The sequence below is a fragment of the Nansenia antarctica genome, assembly GCF_963989245.1.
Source record: "Nansenia antarctica genome assembly, chromosome: 10".
Classification (NCBI taxonomy): domain Eukaryota; kingdom Metazoa; phylum Chordata; class Actinopteri; order Argentiniformes; family Microstomatidae; genus Nansenia; species Nansenia antarctica.
Window position 1 is genome coordinate 21,583,021 of NC_137680.1, and position 22,289 is coordinate 21,605,309.

General features: G+C 42.6%; 1 protein-coding gene across 1 annotated transcript; it reads right to left on the reverse strand.

Moving 5' to 3' along the window:
- Positions 1-3,876: 3,876 nt before the first annotated feature.
- Positions 3,877-17,356, reverse strand: dgat1b (diacylglycerol O-acyltransferase 1b; the record flags this gene model as incomplete). The annotated part of the gene is made up of 17 exons (XM_080541075.1): positions 3,877-4,488; positions 4,586-4,648; positions 5,426-5,513; positions 5,649-5,714; positions 5,840-5,952; positions 6,190-6,234; positions 6,322-6,363; positions 6,463-6,501; positions 6,906-7,009; positions 7,197-7,271; positions 10,075-10,203; positions 11,932-12,037; positions 12,240-12,292; positions 14,221-14,306; positions 14,909-14,949; positions 16,562-16,649; positions 17,148-17,356. 17 exons carry the CDS (start codon positions 17,354-17,356, stop codon positions 4,324-4,326), a joined length of 1,512 nt encoding a protein of 503 aa, XP_080397201.1. The 3' UTR covers positions 3,877-4,323.
- Between the last annotated feature and the right edge of the window lie 4,933 nt (positions 17,357-22,289).

Genomic DNA, 22,289 nt, shown 5'->3' on the forward strand with positions numbered 1-22,289 from the left:
GTCCCCCTGCCTGCTCTTCCGTTCAGCATCACACTAACTAACTAATCCAGTCCCCTCTCTACCAACAGAGGAAGTCTTCCTAAGTTTACATTGACTGTGACATCACGCCTGCCTGTACCAAGTGCAGGCAGCACAGTATGGGAGAGTACTGTATATATACAATACCCTAGAATATTGGAAGACTGAAAAGAGGCACAGTAACTACAGAAAGGTGACCAGATAGTTGGCAATATCAGTTACAGTAGGAGAGGGTTCCATACAAATGTTTTTTGGGAAAAGTCAAGCAGGAAATGTGTCCCCATTCCCAAGAGTTGTAATCATGATGCAGCATTTCAACAGACTGCGTCACGTGGGTTTGTGGCCTGACTAAAATGCTCATACTGCATAAATACAAACATCAACAACTGTGAATCATAATTAAGAGTATGTGAGGTTAATTGGATGTTACTGCTTTTAGAAGAGCGGTTTGAACATCACTGCGGTGAATAGGGCCCGTGAGTGAAACTCCACTAGACACATTCATCTTCCAGAATGAGCATGAACTTTTTCCACATTTCCTGTAAGGAAGCTCATTTGTCTTGAGCTGTCAGTAGGCTACTCTGTTTTGATGTTCCTGAATTTTTTCTCCAATAACGGATTTGCAAAGAAATAGTGGATTCATGTATGATTGAACATGAGGAGGCCGGCTTTTCAGAGAGAATGCTTCATTTATTTTTTCACATGTCACAAAACATCTCAAGGACTTGATGGATCAACATGTTGTCGGTCCTTAGAATGACAGCAGTGATGAAGTCAAGACAGCATTAAAGGTAAGTACACAACTCAACAGGAAAAGAGGATGTTTGAGAGATTTATGCTAAATCAATTTGTTTAGCTCAGCTCTCTTTGCTTAGCTTGAGGCAAACTATCAAATCAATTAGCCTATGTATAAATACATTGAGAGAGCACGGGGAAAAGTAAACCCAGAGATTTAAATCATCGTATTTTCCTAAGAGTTTGATCATGAACTGTGGGCATACAAGGTTACCAGTCCAGGCCCGCTCCCCTCACAGGCTCCTAACGGTGCTAAACATTGTGTCACGGTGACAAAGCGCAGGGGGCCGTGTTTCATGGAACCGTCCTGACAACGCTCAGGAATGCGCCAAACACAGCACATCGCCCGCTCCCTAAACAGAGGACAAAGGGTGACACCTGTCTCCATAGACCTAAGTTAAGGCACACACACTACAGTGCCGTATCTACGGCACAAATCTCTTCCTCTGAGGTGCACGACAGCCGACAACATCCAAAACACAGTCTAAACTGTTTCCTTCATCCCTAAGTCTAAGTGGTCCTGACTGGATATGCATTAGCAAAACATTTTAAGTGCTGTTTAGACAGGCCCTTCGCTACAACATGACTTAATATTCATTTAGTCTCTTGTGATCTTTAAATAAACACGATGAGATAAAACAAGCTATTTTTAAAACGTATCATACCATACACATGAGACACACTTGGATGGCACAGTATTGTAAAAGAAACAAGGATTAAAGCTGGGATTTCCCGGGTCAACTACAATTACCCACTGGAGCCTAAAAAAAAAAAAAAGATGATACTGAATGCCTTACATGAGACCACAAGGGATGAAAGTTATATTTATATATTTATATTTATTTATTTATTATTACATTTATCGTCACCTTCTTAAAATAATAAATTATGTTTTTGCCTAAATATCATATATTCTATATTATTTTACAAATTACTCAAATTAAAATAAAGAAAGAATTCGTTCAGTTTATTCTGTTTTTCTCAAAACTTGAAAATATGACTTAAAATATAAAATATATGACTTAAAATAAAATATATGATATATAAAATATGACTTAAGCCATTATTTTAAGAATGTGAGGATATTGTAGCTGAGAGGCCTGGGGGGACATTGTACAGTAGATGTAAACCACCTTATTGAAAACACAACACACAATGTGTATCAAATCATCGCTCAACCAAGATGTACATTCAGTCAATGAAAACCTCCATTTAATGCTCCAATTCCTCGTGACCTCCACACGAAACAGAAAAAAAAGGACAACTGGGTCACATCCCATTGAACACACAGCACCAATTATTAGAACGGAAAATTACTCAATCTTCTTCTCTTGTCGGTTCAGTAAAGACCCTGTCTCAGGTCTCTGCTTTCTATCAGAGCACTGCTGTGAGAGAGCTATAGCATCGGGAGTCTAGAAAAGTTCTTGTGGAGATTCTGCTCCAGCTGTGAGTTCCGTGTTGAGCGTGTGAATAATAAACACACGTGAAAGTGATGACAGTGATGTGCCTGAACACGGTACCTGCCCAGCATCACTCACTGGTCTCCCACTGACTCAGAGAGGAGAAAAAGTCTCAAAAGTGTTTCAGGATGTTTTCATGACCTTTCTAAGGGTGTCTGTTAAATTTACAGAAGGATTAAGAAAGGGGGGATGTTTGAGTTGTACTGCCTATGGCATTGGCAGACACTCAAGGTCGCACGCAGAGCCATCAACCATGAATATCACTGAGTTACAGAGCCATGGTCATAACATACTGGATTTGACTGTAAACATCACAGCCGGAATATTCTCAATACTATTTTACAGACATACACTCAAACCTCCCCACCCTTCTTGAGGGAACAGACACAAAAACAAGTCTCAACTTCTTCAGGCCCTCGCAATCAGGAATTACAATCACTTGCTTCGCTCCACTTCCCTAAGCAACTGATATTGGTGCAAAAATATGATTTAGCAGTGAGGCTTGGCGACAGCTGTGGGATAATCACTAATGTGAATAATTACAGATGTTGTAGTCACCCCGCTCCCCAACCCACACCCTTCTGCATTCTCAAGGGCAGGTCTCCAGGGCGCAAAATTAATAAACATTGCAGCACGGCGGCCACTAGGGAAACAACATAAGTCACTGCATATAAAAAGGTAGATATCCTATCTCAAGGTATCAATTTGGGTGAGATATATTTGGTCCTCTCCTCACCTGCCAAGTGCATTAAGAGTGAATGTAGCACCTCTATTTCAACCGTTTGCCAAATACTTTAATCATACACCTTTTTATATATCAATTATTATTAATCTATAGTACATTCACTTATGTAAACACTCTAAAATCCCAACCATATACTGCATATTTACATTGCCCCAGTTGACACTGACATTATCATGATTCGGTTCTAGACTGGGCATATAGTACAGTGCTGCATTTAAAATCAACGCCTTATGTTCTGAACCACTATCAGCCAACATAAAAATGCAGACTCAGGAGCTAAGAGACGCGTCACAGGGTTGGTGATAGGGAGTTTAAATACCTGTGGCTATTTCAGGAGTCTTCCCAGAAGCCATTCATCATGCACTCTCCCTGATTGGAAGATTCTGGCACCCTCATCATCTCAGGACAAATTGCAAGGAACAGCCAGCATATTTGCCCAGAAACAATAGCAGGAGATTAAAATACATCAACACATGCTGCAGAATATAATTATAGTTGATAAATGTCGCCATGTTAGGAACTAATAGCACAAAACGTTTTTAATTTGTGTATTTTAGAAGCTTCCTAGCTAGTAACCACCAATAGATGTCCCCCTTTTCTGTGTTTTATTGCTGTGATGCAAGGAGGACAACAACAAGTCTTGAGGCAATTCAAACAGAGTACAAACCACAAGATACCACAGCACAGTAGCAACATGAGATGAATGGACGCTCATTCAAACAGAAAAAAAGGTTTACTGATGGATGCAGTCAAGTGGGCTATAATTATGAACAATTTACAATTACATTCAAGAAATCCAGGTCATTGTCTGCGTACCTGAGCTAAAACTCTAGTTCTGCATACATATTGGTCCAACAAAATGTCAATCCAAGAGTCTCTTTTCAACAAATACAATCTTGAGACGACGATTTATACACATTCATTTTACAACATTTTCCATGTAACCCAGGTAAAACAAGAGGCAGTGACAAAAGTTAAGGCGTTGTTGGCATACATTCAGACATGAGACGAACACACAGAAATATACTGTCTGTACAGACTTTTGGAGTAACAAGTTGCACTACAGTTGAATGTGTTGTGGTAATACATAACTGTGGCAAACAGTTCAGTTGAGTTTGAATACATCTTTTGTAATGATACTCCTTAACAAATTATTTCCTAGATGAGTTGAATAAAAGCTCCAAGCTAGGTGCTTTAAAACAATACATACTTTTAGTCTTTATTGACCTGAAACATGTACCGTATCTATTGTTGTAGCCTTTGCCCAATAAGGTCATGTAGGGTGGTACACTCTCCCTGACAAGGTCATTCGGGTCCAGTTCCCGTTGACTCCTCTTGAAAGTGATGCACGTAGTAGTCATGGACATACATGAGCACGGCGATTGGCTGACCGATGATGATAGACAGCCATACTGCTGCGTTGCCATAGTTACCCCGGAGAAAACGCGCCACAAACCAGGCCAAGGGAAGCTGGAAGGATTCATTTCAGTGAGTAAACAAACAAACAAACACCAGGCGGCGAAAAAAAAAGAAGCATTTTTGATATCTCCAAATGTCCAAATCTCACCTGAGCCATCATGCCCATGAAAGCCCACAGTCTGAACATCCTCAGTGGAACACTAACCAGGTACTGTAAAGACATCATCAGAGTTAGGCTTTCAAGAGCGTCACACAACCGTCTTACAGCCGTTTAACAGAGCTAACAGGAGAAGGATGTCTCCAGACGCCCGGGGGATGACTGCTGGAGGACTATCACCCCCCAGCTCATTGCTCTGAGTGATGGAGACCTGACAGAGGCCTGCTGTGACCCCCATGATCTGCAGCTTCGAGTCTCCTGGGATTCCTTCAGCCATTACTCAGGGGTGTGCGTGCGTGTGTGTGTGTGTGTGTGTGTGCGTGTGTGTGTGTGTGTGTGTGTGTGTGAGAGACTACACATCCCACTGGGCCCGTTGGCGCTGTCCTCTGAAGGTTAACATTTAGAAAAGCAGCCTGTCCGCGGAGCCATATCTTAGTGAACCTGCTGACTGAACAGCCTCCTCACCGTACAGGCCTTATCTCCTGCACCAGAAGCCCGATATGGTTTGTGTTACACTCTCTCCCTCTCATCCTTACCGTCCCTCCCAACACTGACCTTCATCAATGATGAAGAGCACTGGATATGAGCCAAAACACACCTCCGTCTACCCAGCAGGAGAAAAATATGCTCATAAATAGCACTACTCCATCGCTGGGAGAATAACGTATCGTCACTGTGCCTTCAAGTAACAACGGAAGGGTCTGGCATTTAGAAAATATTATTAGACGTTTAATCTCTGTAACGATTAAATCCTAGTCCCATAATACATGTCTTGCTCCAAATGTGTGTGGATATACGTGTATGTACGACTGTGTCTTGAGAGAAACTTACCTCATGAAAGAAGGCTGAGAGCAGGAAGACTGCTGCCTGACTGGCCCACTTACTGACACCTCTCTTCAGCATGGGTTTGTAGAAGTGGCTTGAGGAGAGAGGGAGCCAGGCAGGAGGCATACATTATCAAACACCTCATGCCAGCTTCACAGGGTTCTTTTGTTCCAACCGCTACCTACAGTGGTCTGCTGATTCCAACATGGAGGGGCATTGCATCACTCACCGAAGACACCACTTGTGGACCGGAATATTCCAGTTTTGCCAAAAGTAAGTGACCGTCTCTGAGTTCCTGCAAGAAAAGAGAAATGGAACGTGGCGTGTTTCGTATGTCATGAAATCAACAGGTTTTTATTTGATGACCTTTGTAACACTGGTTATTAAGTGCATGTAATGAGAGATGATACAGCCACCTACCACCAGTCTCTGTAAAACTCTCTGTCTCCAAACTGCAGGAGCTCAGCCACAAAGTTCATGGATGAATGGAAGAAGGAGTAGAAGAAAATCAACCAGAGTAGATGGTTGGGCACCTGATAGGAGAGAGAACAACCTTACACAAGGATTTACAGCTTGAAATTTAAAAAAATAATAATAATAAAATACTAACACTTAGAGCGAATGTTCAAATGAAATATGTAAATATTAGATAGGCCTACAGAGTTGTACAGAGTTGTACAGTTTATGTGATAATACTTTCATAACCAGCAATGCATTTCTCATTTCTCTCAAGGTATGAAACGCATTCCTGTTTTTCTTTGTGTACGTACGGCTAATCTGAGGAGACGCTCCATCATCCTGGAGAGGTCCATATCCTGCAGGATCAACCAATCAGTTAATGTGTTGCTGCAGGAGAAAAGGACACAACTCTAATGTCTGTCGTATGTTTAACCCTACTGTACCTCTAATGGCTTCATCGAACTCTGTATAATTGGTATCATCCACTGGAAAAGAATATGAGATCAATGAATAAACTAAACTGTAGAAGCATAAATAACACTGGTGTGTGTCAGACTGTGAATCAATGTCTATATCAAACATACCTGCTGTGTTAGTCCAACCAATAAGTTTGTGAAGAAAATCTGTAAAGAGAGATGACCAATGTCTTCAGTTCAACAAATGAACTATTCAGTTAAGGCTTGTATATGCAAATAAGGAGGATTGGGAGAATTGGGAGAATTTCCACAATGGGCCTCAGAGTTCAGGCCTTATCTCAATCAATGGGCCAAGATAAACTCCCCATAATGGGTTTAGAGAAATTGCCAATAGGAAGTTCTATTCAGTAATGTGCATCTTTGCAGAAAGGCTAAACAAGAACTCCTGACACCATTTCTATATCTATACAAGTTTACACATACTGTGGTAAGTGAAAACAATGGTTAACTCTATTTCCTATGGTACTGTATATAGCCATCTCACTGAATATACAGTAAGGTACCATAGTAAGAGAGGAATGCATAAAAGCAGATTTTAAGACAAAACTCACCATCTCAAAAAGCCTCCTCAACAGAAAACTCATCCGTATCCGTGGCGATCGGGGGAAGTTTAACTCATAGCAGAGCGTTGGTGCAAAAACAAAATAATATAAATCTAAAACAAAATAGCCAGAGACAAGTGTGTGTGTGTGAGAGAGAGAGAGAGAGAGAGAGAGAGAGAGAGAGAGAGAGAGAGAGAGAGAGAGAGAACATTATCTATAATGATTGATCCAGTAAGGTACAGCAGGTTGGGCTGCAGCAGCAACATGAGTGTACAGGATGTCTAGCTACACTGTACTCACCTCTGAGAGTGAGGTTGCCCGGATAGGACACCTGTGTCTGAAACCCATCTCCTTTAGACCACTGAGCTGCCGGGCCTGTGGAGGGGGAGCACCAGCCATGTTAACCCAAAGATCAATATTGATGACACTTACTGTCACAATAACACACGACCTATGCCTAATACTGTACAGTCTGCCAGCAGGGGGCAGTGCAGGAGTTAGGGTGATGGATGACTCGCACTGTGTGTACTGTGTACTGTGTACTGTGCATTATGTACAGTCTGTGCATGTTTAGAGGGAATATATCAGGTCACATCAAGTCCTCCCTAACAGGAGGAAGGTTTCTTGCGAGAGGTACACGCAGCGTATGAAAAATTGGGTCACGGTTGCCATTTCCACAGAGAACAGTCAGAAATCTCATTAAGCTCTTTATTACTAGTCAAAGGTCAGAGTGGTGGGAATCCCAGCACCACACACTCTCTCTCCAGGCAAAGAAACTCTCAGAGACACACAGGAGGTGCTGGGAGGACATCAGAAGCAGCTGAAGTCACTTTTCGGTCCCTCTGTACAGGCTTGACAGCAGTGACGTGCGGTGAGGTCAATGGTTGGGGAGGCGTTGGCTAGTGTCAGAGCCAGATCTACACGAATAGAGGTAGCTTACATTCACCATTCAACTGGCAGGTTGCACAATGACTATTTGGGTGACCGTCTGTTTCATATTTCATATCAGCATTATTTGCACACGCATACAGGTAACACACGCATACATACAGGTAGGCTAACTTCCGTATCCGATAGGCAAATGCAGTCCTACTATTCATACTCATTCAACACAAATGAAAATACACAGTCACAGGCCACTTCATTAGGTACACCTTTTTCAATGGCTCGTTAACGCAAATATCTAATCAGCCAATCATGTGGCAGCAACTCGATCTGCTGAACGATCTGCTGAAGTTCAAACCAAGCATCAGAAAGGTGATTTAAGTGACTTTGAACGTGACTTGGTTGGTGGTGCTAGATGGGCTGTTTTGAGTATTTCAGAAAGTGCTGATCTACTGGGATTTTCCCGCACAACCATCTCTAGGGTTTACAGAGAATGGTCAGAAAAAGAGAAAATATCCAGTTGAGCGGCAGTTCTCTGAGCGAAAATGCCTTGTTGAAGGCAGAGGTCAGAGGAGAATGGCCAGACTGGTTCGACTGGTTCGAGCTGATAGAATGGCAACAGTAACTCAAATAACCACTCGTTACAACCAAGGTATGCAGAAGAGCGTCTATGAATGCGTCGAACACGTCAAACACGCCAAACACGTCGAACCTTGAAGCAGATGGGCTACTCCTGTCAGCTAAGAACAGGAAACTGAGGCTACAGTTTGCACGGGCCCACAGAAATTAGACCATAGAAGATGAGTCTTGATTTCTGCTGCGACATTCAGATGGTAGGGTCAAAATTTGGCGTAAACAACATGAAAGCATGGATCCATCCTGCCTCGTATCAACGGTCAACGGTCAATGGTGTGGGGGATATTTTCTTGGCACACTTTAGGCCCCTTAGTACCAATTTAGAATCGTTTAAATGCCACAGGCTACCTGAGTATTGCTGCTGACCATGTCCATCCCTTTATGACCACAGTGTACCCATCTTCTAAAGGCTACTTCCAGCAGGATAACGAGCCATGTCACAAAGCTCAGATCATCTCAAACTGGTTCCTTGAACATGACCTTGAGTTCACCGTACTCAAATGGCCTCCACAATCACCAGATCTTAATCCAATAGAGCAGCTTTGGGATGTGGTGGAACGGGAGATTCGCATCATGGATGTACAGCCGACAAGTCTGCAGCAACTGCGTGATGTGGACCAAAATCTCAGAAGAATGTTTCCAGCACCTTGTTGAATCTACGCAAAAAAGAATTAAGGCAGTTCTGAAGGCAAAAGAGGGTCCAACCCGGTACTAGCAAGGTGTACCTAATGAAGTGTCTGGTGAGTGTATATTATTGCATGGTCTTACCTTTACTTGTAAATGAAGTAAATATCCTAAAAACCATATCTATGTTCCCGCTACAGTGCTATAGCTAGCTATGCATTGACAGCCAGGACGAGTTGCAGGACCACTCCATTTGAACGTGTTATTTTCTGTTCCTTTGTTTGAAGTAGGTTCTTAAGCTCAGGCATTGGTCTTCCATTGTTTATCACTCCCTGTTCTGATTGAAAGCCCAATTTTGAGAAATTTTTAAGGTTAGATATTTTTGCAGCCGCTGATTTTTGCTAGAGCTAGCTAACGCGGAGGGAGAGCGAGTGTCAATTACGTGGGCTCAAGAGGCAGATGTGATAGCTGGAGATTTTTCATCGCAGTTTTATGTTTGTACATAACTGGCTGAGCTTGTCACTGCCTCACCTTTCGTCTTTCCCTGTATTTGCAGCGGAGCTCCGCAAATTTGGCGATTTTGACTATAAAATACGATTGGAATCATCCAGAAATGACATTTATAACACAGATAAGTGGGACATTTTTAAGATGTCATATCATATCATCATATCAATCATTTTCATTGGAGTATGACAGGTCTGCTTCCCCTACCTCCCCTGACCGCACGTCCCTGCTTTACAGACACAGTAGAGATACAGTATCGTTTTTTGACATTTAGCAGACACCTTTATCCAAAGCGACTTACAGCAAATACATTGGACTAAGTAAGTGAATCATCTATCCACCAGTCATAGCAGGAAAAGGTAATCTATGCTCAGGCCTGGAGCCATTGGCAGTCGTATATGATTTTATTTACATTCATTTTTTATCTACAACTCAGAACAGAGTTGTAGCAAATCGGAGGCATTGAAAGTTTAGAGGTGTTTTGCACACTGGTGACGGCAGGGCACGGAGGAGTCGGAGGACTTACATGACAGGGACCTGACCAGGGTACGGGCCTTGGCACGGCTCCTCTCTCGACTCCACCTGTTCACATCCTTGTAGGAGTAGAGCTTCAGGAACAGGACGGTGTACACTCCCAGAGAGAAGGCCCCACCCACTGAGGACACAACAAAAGCACAATGTCAAATGAGTCACACTGGCAGTTGGGGATTCTGAACCAATCATATCAAGTGTTGCACAAAGACAAACATTGTTCATCAAAGGAAGATGTGTGGGCGGTTTTTAAATGATCCCAATGTGGCAATCAATCTCAAATCTGTATAGCGCAGTGCTTCATAGAGTAAATTATACTAAGTGCTTTTATCTCAAGGTGGCAGTGATGCACAAATACTCTACTACAACAACAAAAAAAGAAACTGGCTATAAAACTCAAAGTGTGTCAAGGACGGAATGCATTACGGCTCTCGGTTTCAAAGCACTTAGCATTTTCCCAGTTAGCAACTACGTAGCCCTTGATGTGCGGTTAACAAAACAAGCCAAACAAGAAGCTTAAGGAATGCTTGTCCACCTGGGGTCTTCGTTATCTACGGATACCGTTCAAGAGTTCTGCTACTCCGCCGTCCTATCTGCCTATCACATCAACGGACGAGGGGAAAAACAGAGAGAGTCCGCTCACGTCCGTCTAACTAACAGCACTCGCGCTCAGAAACCTGGCATTGGCCTCCGGTTCCCTCTAAACAGACTACTACTGCTTTATCAATAGCAGCCATATGCTGCATGGAAATGGCCCTTGCTGGATCCCCAGTAGATGGCATGGGCACAGAGAGACAGTGGCTGGCTCCCTTGCCAAGAAGAGCATCAGTGGCCCAGTCCCCTGACCTTGATGTATAAACAGTGGCCCCATATGAAGTACAACCGACAGATGGTACATCTTTGTCACCTCCCGTGGCGATAGCAGATGAGGAGGGAGAGAGACAGACTTTTTCCAAAGGTAAAGGATAGGAGACTGTTCTACGGTACTGACACTCAACTGTCCTCACACAAACTTACAGCGAGAGACTGAGATCTGTTTGTGGGGGAAACTAAGGAAGTTATTGAGCTAAAAAAACAACAACTTCCTGTTCTCTTAAAAGCGTGGGATTACCGGTTCCACCTGCGTCTCGCGGTGTGTAGCGTATGAATACGTGGCTATTGCCGCGGACGCTTGGTAACGTGCTCCATTCCTCAGGTGTGGTCCTGTGTAAACAGGACATGCCTGGGGGGGTGACTGTATCTCTACAGAGGACATCTTGGCTGCCCACCGGCTTGCAGAAAATGGGGATGACCTCTCATTGACCCATCTTTCAGCCACTCCTCTTTTGGCATCTCAAAGTTCACTCCACCCTGTGAGGCCGTTACTGCCAACTGTAAACCCTGCCTATCTGATTTCACTCACACACAATGTATGTACTTGTATCACAAGATAGAACACAAACCCACAGGCATCTACTCTCCCCTCTTGTTGCTCAGTTTAACGGAAATCAATCAATCAATCAAACTTTATTTATATAGCACAGGTCATGCACTGAATGCAACTCCAAGTGCTGAACATAAAAAACAATAGTAAATAAACTACAATCCAACAAAACAAGAGGTAGGAGATATATATGAAATAGATCAAATAAATACAACACAATAAAACCAGGAATAAAACAAGACATAGAAAATCAGATAGGAGTAAAAGTGCAAGTTGACATAGATACTAGATAAAATCCAGGCTAAAAAGGTGCGTTTTAAGTTTTCCTTTAAAGAGATCCAGACTATAAAAATAAATTAAATATATGTCCACAGTATAAAAAGAAATAAAAGATTGCTTGGCAAATTGGGGACAGACAGAGTACAGTACCTGGTGTGACTGACTTCACCATCAACACGACGACCACTGGGAAGCACAGGAGGATTGATAGGTTGACAGAATGAATCAACAGGCCCAACCGTTCGCTGAAGGTGCCCTAGAGAGACAGAATCATCATATTCACTTTTAGCTTTTATCCGACTAAAGCATTCGAGAGACACTTGCATAACAGTATGTTCCAGTGACGCACCGAATGCAATCACACCACCGTACCGAAATGACAAATGATAGTTTTGCATTTGAGTGTATCATTATAGGCTGCGTAAAGGCAATGACGGTAAAATTAAAATGAACCTCACCACTGAAAGCCTTCTCTCTGTGTACAAAGCTGCCAATATCGGCACATTTGAGACTGGAAGAAAAAAAAAGACAATAAGGATATAGTTAGTACTGATTTAAAGCCAATTGTTGTCATTACCATACTGTAGGTAACAGCTATTGAAAAGGCATAGGCATTAGCCACCGCATTGTAATGCATTATTGCGTTATTGATGTGCGCATCATGTCATGAGGCACAATCTGCACTGATTAAATGACTCCATCTGTTCCATAAAACACAGAAGCCACTCAAAATGAGTCAAGATTGACAGAGATTTACACAGAGATATATACATATATATATATATATATATACAGCAAATGAAGGCATTCTTCTTTCAGCTCTAACACTGCAGAGTGGGGGGTCAATCCCCCTGGCCTCTTAAGATGAACTGGCCGTCACAGCCTCCACTCCTGTGAGAAATGAGCCAGCAGAAACACAGCATATTAGGTGTTGCGTAGACCACCTGCTAACTGTACCACTGCAGGATGGAGGAGCTAGCTAGCACACACAGAGACACAGAGGAGGCCAGGCTTAGCCTAGCACACAGAGACACAGAGGAGCCCAGGCTTAGCCTAGCACACAGAGACACAGAGGAGCCCAGGCATAGCCTAGCACACAGAGACACAGAGGAGCCCAGGCTTAGCCTAGCACACAGAGACACAGAGGAGCCCAGGCACAGCCTAGCACACACAGAGACACAGAGGAGCCCAGGCATAGTTAGTAAGTAAGTAAAGCTTTATTTATATAGCGCCTTTCGTACATCAGTTAGCCTAGCACACAGACAGACACAGAGGACACCAGGCATAGTTAGCCCAGCACACAGACAGACAGACACAAAGGAGCCCAGGCATAGTTAGCCTAGCACACAGACAGACACAGAGGAGCAGAATCACTAAACAAACAAGCAGGAGCGACTGAGCGGATCAATCTTTTTTTTTTTCTTCTTTTTTGAATCACAGGATTATCTAAATAGCTCCGAGGCTTCCTCTCGACGACGCCGCATCATGTGACCTGGTGTTTTGGAATCAGTTTTTTTTTGTTCCCCATCTGTGTTTTTGAACAAAAATACCATAGAGTCTGAGTTCATTCTGAGGACGCTGTACCAAAATGTCAAAGGCCTAATAAAAAAACACACTGAGATGGAGTGAAAAGAGAAGTTACTGTATTGTATATACGATATAAACAATAGGCTGCCTTGGCACTACATGTGCTTAGCTTAGCCTTTGCACTACTGCTGATTGCATGTACACCTGGTTAATGGTTAAACACTCAATTACCCTTGGCACTACTGTTGTCTACAAATGCTACCTTTGCACATAACGTAGTATTGCACATACTGTACCTCTTCTTGATATAGCCTCTATTTATACATCTGTACATACCTTACTGTACACAGTTTATATATATAAATATACATAGCTGTATACACCTCTAGCTACTGCACTTGCCATACTGTACCTATCACTATCATTGTTTTATATGATGTTTTATATCACTATTTGCACTTCTGGTTAGATGCTAAACTGCATTTCGTTGTCTGGTACTTCTAATCTAATGTAATATAATCTAATATAATCTAATTTTAGCTTCCAATCATCAGTCAACTACTTTGGATGACACAGCCAATAAAATAGGTACTGAACTAACCAGTTCTATTAATTACGTGGCCAAGAAAAAACACTGCAATGCATAAAACCAAGTGCCTTTGCAGAACAGCCACTCTCTGCATTGCCCATGCACCGTATAGGGATCCCCACAGCCGCCGTCTCAGTGCAGTACGTCTATAAAGTAGGGCAGGTGGATGGTCCTCAGGAGACAGCTGCAGCGCTGCAGCCACTAATAACCTTCCTTCCTACAGATCTGAGGGGAGTGCTTTTGAGTGGGAGGGAAGTGGGGGGGGGGGGAGGGGGAGAGATCCAGAAGGACAAAAGATGCCCCGCAAGAGTTTACACACGTACCAATGACGAGGCATGCTGCAGGCCAGTTGTAAGGGTCCTTCACGAAAAGAGAAACCACTTGTATGGGGTCCACTAAAACACCGTACCTTCAAAAACAGAGGAAACACAGTCAGTGTTGTTTAGACGACGACGCACAACACACATCAAACCACCGTCCACTCAGATAGACCTGAGGTAGACGCCCTACAGTTTTTCAAATATGTCATACTTGTTTGGGCTTGTATGTACTGCGTAAACATTGACAGGGCGTATTGTATTGAATCCGGACTAGAATCTCTTAGCTTTCTACAAGACCATACTGTATATATCCTCCTGGCAGCCCTTCACAAACACAATGGCGGCTGGTGTGATGGGCATCTAGGGGCAAGCATCATGCTCACAGTGGAGTTTCCAGTAGGACGACATATGGTCTCATCAGTGAGGGGGCTAACGTTCCCCCCTCTCTGTGAAATCTGGGCCTTTTTTTTCTTCTAAACTGTCAAAAAACAGCCTGTGACAACTTTACTGGTGAAGAAATGTGCTCTATAAAAGCTACTTTTACCCTGACTGCTACTGGTACAGAATGCTATTCTTTATTTTCGCCAGCACATAATCTCAGAGAGGAGATAACATATGTAATTTTTCATAAAGCGTTGAAGTGACAATCTATTTATACTGGTCTATTGGAGGGGACACACAATGTACTTACTTTAAAAGGTTTTCCAAGAATAGACGGGCATTGTTCAAGATCTACAACAGAAGACAGATCTGAAATTCATTGCATCCTTGAAAACACACTCCACAACACAACAACAAGCCTGAATTAATTCTGTGTGTTTAAACGTATACAATCCTCATTACAGTAAAACGCTCACTATTCTAGTGAAAGTGATCTTGACCGCCAAAAAAGGAAATGGGTACAGTATACTCATCCTCTATAGATTTGAGTTCTATCCTGTGATCCTCCCTCTCCCTTTCAACGTTTTAGGATTGAATTATACTATCTCATTATGGAGCACAAAGACCTCAGGAAGTTCAATGAGAATTTGGTAAAAGTTCTGATGACAAAATGATCTTGTTTCAAAGAGTGGATTAACAACAGCTTTAGAAAATCAAATGTATTCTCAATGGCTTTGAAGACGACGTCTAAGCTAGCGGCACGCAAATTTGACAGGAATTCCGATGGTCTAGCTGTTGCAGAACGTTTATTTTTAGATTTCTCTTGATACTATATTTCCACATATACAGTAGACACACAATAGTTATTATGTAATATAATAATAGTTCATATTTCCTAACTTCGGTGTGCTTTTCTAAGTGAATGATATCACATTGACCTATGCATCATCATTTCTTGAACTCAAACAACAGTTCATCCAATTGTATTCAGAGGTAGGGGCGTCTGAACATCGTGCTTTTCCCCATAGTCTCACTGACTTCAAAGCAGAAATGAATTAGCACATGGCAAGGTTATTAAGAAAGTCATTAGGCAACTACTATAGAAGAAGCATTCGTGCTGGTCCCACTCAAGGCTTGGACAGAATAGCCCAGCAACTGTCACCAGCACTGATATCTACAGTACATAAGGTTCTGAGATAGGAAATGTTAGGATATTTATAGCATAGCATAGAGTACAGCACAGTGTTTTATTTGTATAGTATAGTATAGTGGATAGTGTATATAGCCTTTATTTATGTAAACCAGCTCTTTTCCCTTCTTGTTTAGTATTTTTTTCCTAGCACCAGGGGAGCCCCCCCCTCCCAAATGTCGTTGTATGGTACCTGTACTATATTAATGACAATAAAGACCATTCATTCATTCATTCATTCATTCATTCATTCATCTAGCATACAGTTTACCACTGATTCTCTTTTTACCACAGCTTTTTAGCAAGTGAATTGCCATTGTCAGATGTTGGGTTTTTAAATATTCCGTCGCAGTTCCACATTTGAGGACAGGAAAGGTACATGTTCCTGGGGTGCTCTGATGTTTTAAACGATCCGGTTTCATGCGCAGCGTGTGATCAGTGTGCCTTCCGGCGGTGAGGCCTGAAGGCACATCCACCATCCACCTACGATCACTCTCGTCTTCTCATAGTCAATGTGCTGCTCTAAATAAATCCCAAAACTGTACCAATATCGTATGCCTATTGCCCAGTGAAATAAGAATAACATTGAAAGCAATTGTAATCTTCTTTGACCTGAGTAGGCCTATAGACAATTATATCAATAGAGGGGATGAGCCTCTAAAAACTGGATTTAGTGCTAAGCGAATCTGTATATTTGAGAGATGAAATGATAGAATGTTATAATGACACTGTTACATACAGTAAAATTGCATAAGTTAAGAGGTGAGGATTTACCAGCATGATAACACACCAGTTGAGGATTCCCCTGTAGTTATGGTAGCCACTGTCAGAGCTGAGCAGGGACTCCTGCAACCTGTGGCAACTGAGGAGAGATGACATATAATGAATGGATGAATGAATGGATGAATGAATGGATGAATGAATGGATGGATGAATGAATGGATGAATGAATGGATTAATGGATGCATGAATGAATGGATGAATGAATGGATGAATGAATGGATGAATGGATGCATGAATGCATGAATGAATGGATGAATGGATGAATGAATGGATGAATGAATGCATGAATGAATGATTGAGGAACACATCCGATAGGCGCCGTGGGTAACATCGAGTGCACCCCTTCATAGCTGCTCCAGTAACCTGCCCTTCCCCCAGTCCCACACTGTACAGTACAGTAGGGCCTATACTCTGACACCAGGGGGAGGGAAACATCCTTCACGTTTCGTACAGTCAGTGAAATCAAATCGAGTTGAGTTCAGTCACAAATATGCACCCTCGTATGTATCTCTATAACCCTTGGCTTGGCATAACATTGACTCTACACAGGGACTCGTCTGACTATTGTTTCTCTCACCTCCTCAGTTTGTCACTTTGAACATTCCTCCGTGTCCTAGTGCTTTCCTTAGGCGCGGTCGGGCAGGGGGACTCGGACACATTTCGCTTCGTTTCACCGTCGCTCTTCTGAACCGCGATCTCTCCTCCTCCTCCTCCTCCTCCTCCTCCACCCCTGGCAGAGGACAGCGTGGCTCTCCGGCGGGTAAGGGGTCTCCCTTCGTCTCCCATCTTTACAAAGTTGTGACGCGTCACTTGGCCGAAGTTCATTGAACTAACTGTACTGTAGAATGACGAATCAGGACATGTCGGGCGCCAGACAACCATCCATGCCAGAGGAAATTGCAACACGGCGTGTCTGTAGTAACCGTCCAGGGAGGTGACTGGTAACCCGTTTCCGTAGTCGTGTTGACATGAGACGGAGGAGGAACGCTGCAGGCGGGAGTGGGTGAGGAGAGGAGAGGACAGTGGAAATGTGCACCACGCCACGCCATGGATACACTCGATAGGCTTGCCTCTACTTGTGTCATATCTGGATGAATTGTAGACTTAATGGCATACAAACAGGTCATAAGGTAGAAGCAGGCTGACTGGAGCTGGAACGGGACATGCACACGTGTGCACTTGTGCAGGGTTTCAGGTAGAATCATTGGCACTGGCGGACTCAGAGGGGGGGCAGGGGGGGCAGGGGGGGCGACCGCCCCTCCTGGTGCCCCCACGGTTGAAAAACGTCTCTCTTAAGTGCCCTTTAGAGTGGCAAAAATGCCCTTTTGAGTGGCAAAAATGCCCTTTTGAGTGGCAAAAATGCCCTTTTGAGTGGCGAAAATTAGAGGATGTGCCCTATTGGTGCCCCTCCAATCGTCTAAATTTGACCAAGTGCCCCCTCAGTTGAAAAACGTCGCACTAAAATGCCCTTTTGAGTGGCAAAAATGCCCTTTTGAGTGGCAAAATTAGAGGATGTGCCCTATTGGCTGCCCTTCCAATGGTCTAAACTTGGAGTCCCATGTTGTGCAGTAGGTGCCCTTTTTTTCTTTTCGCCCCTGCCCTTCAAACAGCCTGAGTCCACCACTGATCATTGGCATCATAAAAGTATATCCTTCAGCATCCCAGATGAGTTCATGCATGGGCCAACTCGCTCACTGCGTTTGTGGAGCACCACTTGTTTATTGTGCTGAGTAATACCCAAAATACCAGCCAGGTAACAATTCATTGTACGTCTAATTGGATGGTCTGCGTGAACATTTCCAGTTTTTCCAATCAATTGTATCCTTGAAAACACATGGATTCATTCAGTCAATCAATCACATATCTATGTTCTTTTATCGGCTCTAGTCACTCACACGAGTAACCGTTACTGTATTGTAATACAACGTGGATCCGCTCCAAATAAATACAGGTTCATCATCACAGTATTCCCAGTGAGCAATAGACGTCTTTTCAACCTCGCGTCTACAATATAAACCAATATAGACCAGCTATATTACGGCTATATTTTCTACTTATCTTAAATGCATGAAAACCGTTATTAAACCCCTCTAAACTGTCAGAATACGTCCTAGACGTCATGTAGTATGAGATTCCATGTAGTCTAACATAGTTATTCAAGCGGAAGTGGTGGTTTAAATTGCGTCTATACGTCGCTGTCCTTTAACCCAGATAAATGCGGTCTGTGTCTAAACCTGTTTTAGTCTAGCAGCACGTTGAGTTTAAATTAATACCCTAAACGCCTGTAGATTGTCAAAATATGTACCAGACCGTCATTTAGTCTGAGATTCCATGTAGTCCAGCATAGTTATTCAAGCGGAAGTGGTGGTTTAAATTGCGTCTATACGTCGCTGTCCTTTAACCCAGATAAATGCTGTCTGTGTCTAAACCTGTTTTAGTCTAGCAGCACTTTGAGTTTAAATTAATACCCTAAACGCCTGTAGATTGTCAAAATATGTACCAGACCGTCATTTAGTCTGAGATTCCATGTAGTCTTGCATAGTTATTCATGCGGAAGTTAAACGCCTGTAGATTGTCAAAATATGTACCAGACCGTCATTTAGTCTGAGATTCCATGTAGTCTTGCATAGTTATTCATGCGGAAGTGGTGGTTTAAATTGCGTCTATACGTCGCTGTCCTTTAACCCAGATAAATGCTGTCTGTGTCTAAACCTGTTTTAGTCTAGCAGCACTTTGAGTTTAAATTAATACCCCAAACGCCTGTAGATTGTCAAAATATGTACCAGACCGTCATTTAGTCTGAGATTCCATGTAGTCTAGCATAGTTATTCATGCGGAAGTGGTGGTTTAAATTGCGTCTATACGTCGCTGTCCTTTAACCCAGATAAATGCGGTCTGTGTCTAAACATATTTTCTACTTATCTCAAATGCATTAAAACCGTTATTAAACCCATTCTATTGTCCTTACGCTCTACTCTATGACTATGAGGCTGGGAAGACAAATCGGCAACACACTACATGAATTTCTTGGGTTTTTATCCTGTTAGTTGACCTTGTATGTAATATGTACTTTCATGTACCTACTTCTGCAAATCTTCTAATAAAGTTTTCAATCAATCAATCAAAAACTGAATTGAGATTATATAGAAAAAATAGTCATAGTACCAGGTGTTGATGACTGCAGAGGAGAGTCTATCATTGTAGAGTCATCAGTGGCTTTTCAAACAAAGATCAAAGCACATGAACAACTTTAAACAGGAACAAGTAGCACAGAATGAGAGGAAAGACCAGTTATATTTTAAAAATACAAACGCATTGCTTACAGGCATATTCTTCTTTGTCCTTTTCTTTTAATTCAAAGAGGTCCATAGAAACTGATCGTTAAAAGGAAATATCGTTAAAATGTGCTTTCTTAAATACAAAAAACGTCACATAATAATCGCATTACGTTTTGCTACATGTAACCGGTTGGTTATTATTTCCAGTTTGCGGTTAATGTAATTTTGGTTAACAAATGCTTTCTTTCGCTACGATTGGAGACGGGTTACCACGTGACCATGGGACGTATTGAATTTCCCGGTTGGAACAGTGAAAAGTAGTATTTTTGGGATGTTTTGTACATTGGCACTACATTATTATTGTTAAAACACTATTCCACTAATACCATTATTATTATTATATAGTGGAATGCCTATAGAAACTATTGTTGTGGTTAAACCGTGACCTACATTGACGTGCCAGAGAATGACTACCCTCCCTCGAAACCACCGCGGGTATCGCTTCTCGGCCTTTTGGCTAAGATCAAGTGTATCTGTTCTTATCAGTTTAATATCTGATACGTCCCCTACCCGGGGACGTTATATTAAATTGATTTTTGGAGCAGGGAGATGGAATAGGGCAGGGGTGGCCAACCCGCGGCTCGCGAGCCGCATGCGGCTCTTTGGCTGTCTGTGTGCGGCTCTTCAATCCATTCATTAAAAGTGTTGGTGTAGCGCTCTCTGACAGGCCGCGTTCGTAAATTCGCCGGAGCGCACACTGGGTTTAACGTCATAATGGAACCAAGTAATTTGATTGGACAAGAGACGTAGAGGCACCAACGTTCTCAGAGCGAATTTACGAACGCGGCCTCTGTCTCGCTGCACACTGCTGTAACCCGATACTTTTTTTTCAAGGATCATCTCGAGTCACTAACAATGTTGCCAGATTGGATCGATTTTTCAGCCCAACCAGAGTCTAAAAACCCACCCAGAGTGATCATAAGTAGCCCGATTGGGCTGGAATCGGCCATATCATGGCAACACTGTTCCCTAATTGTCCGTTCTGAGGAGAAGCTGTCACGTAACACGGCTTTTTGACAGTTCATTTATTGACAAATTACGGATAACAACAACAAAATAAAAATGTCAGGGAAGAAATGTACAGCTAAACGCAAGTATGGAGATGAGCAAAGGAAGTTTTTAGCCGAGTGGGAGAGTGAATATTTCTTTGTGGAGCGCAATGGAAAGCCATTCTGCCTGATATGCCAAACATCGTTGGCACATTACAAAGCTTCCAATCTCCAGCGCCATTTCAGCACAACGCATGCTAACATTGACCAGGAGTTTCGAAAAGGAACCGAACTTCGCAAGGGTAAATTAAACAGCTTGAAAAGCCAGACACAAACACAGACCAAGTTGTTCCAAAGATTTGTTAAGCAATCAGAGACAGTGACACTTGCATCCTATCAAGTGGCCTGGAACATTGCACGTGCTAAAAAGCCATACAATGAAGGAGAGTTTATTAAGAAATGCATCATGAATGAATGAATGAATGAATGGTCTTTATTGTCATTGATATAGTACAGGTACCAAACAACGAAATTTGGGAGGGGGGGCTCCCCTGGTGCTAGGAAAAAAAAGAAAAAAAAAGTAGTTCTGTTCGGATTGACACACATGTGAAGGAACTGCTTCGAGTGGCCACAACAGAATACGAACCAGATTTGAAGAGGATTGTGGCAAGCAAGGACTGCCAGAAGTCCCACTGAGTCAAAGGAGCAACAGGTAAGACAAAAATATTTGTCACATACACTGTTATTGTGAGGTAGGCTATTGTAAATTGTTATATTTCTGTGTGTGGAGAGAGTATGAGAGAGGGAAAGACTGTGTGTGCATGCTAACCTTGACAAGAAATAACAGAAGCTGCTTCCTCCCTCTCTCTCGTTTCAGATCTCCGAGGCAGAGAAGAGATGATATTTAGCAGCTTTCCCACCTGCTTTCATTTCATTCATGCATATTCAGTCGTGTGTGTGAGAAAGAAAAATAAATAAATCTGTCTGCAAAGTAGCCTATTGGAAATGTATTATTGTGTGTGTGTGTGTGTGTGTGTGTGTGTGTGTGTGTGTGTGTGTGTGTGAGTAAGAGGGAGTGCTTTTGTGAGCCCGCATGTATGATGTGGCTCTTTGTGGTACCCCAATATTTTTTTGTGGCTCTTAGTCTCCGACTGGTTGGCCACCCCTGGAATAGGGGCTTGCTCCGTCCACACCACGCATCGACCTGGTATTGCAGTACCTCCAGGAACATAATATTTCAAAGGCATTTCAAGGTCTAAATATACGCCAAATTGGAAATTGAAACAACGTCTATGTTTAGACGTTGAAATGCCGTTGAAACATAGATAGGGAAACAACGTCTATGTTTCAACGGCATTTCAACGTCTAAACATAGACGTTGTTTAAATTTCC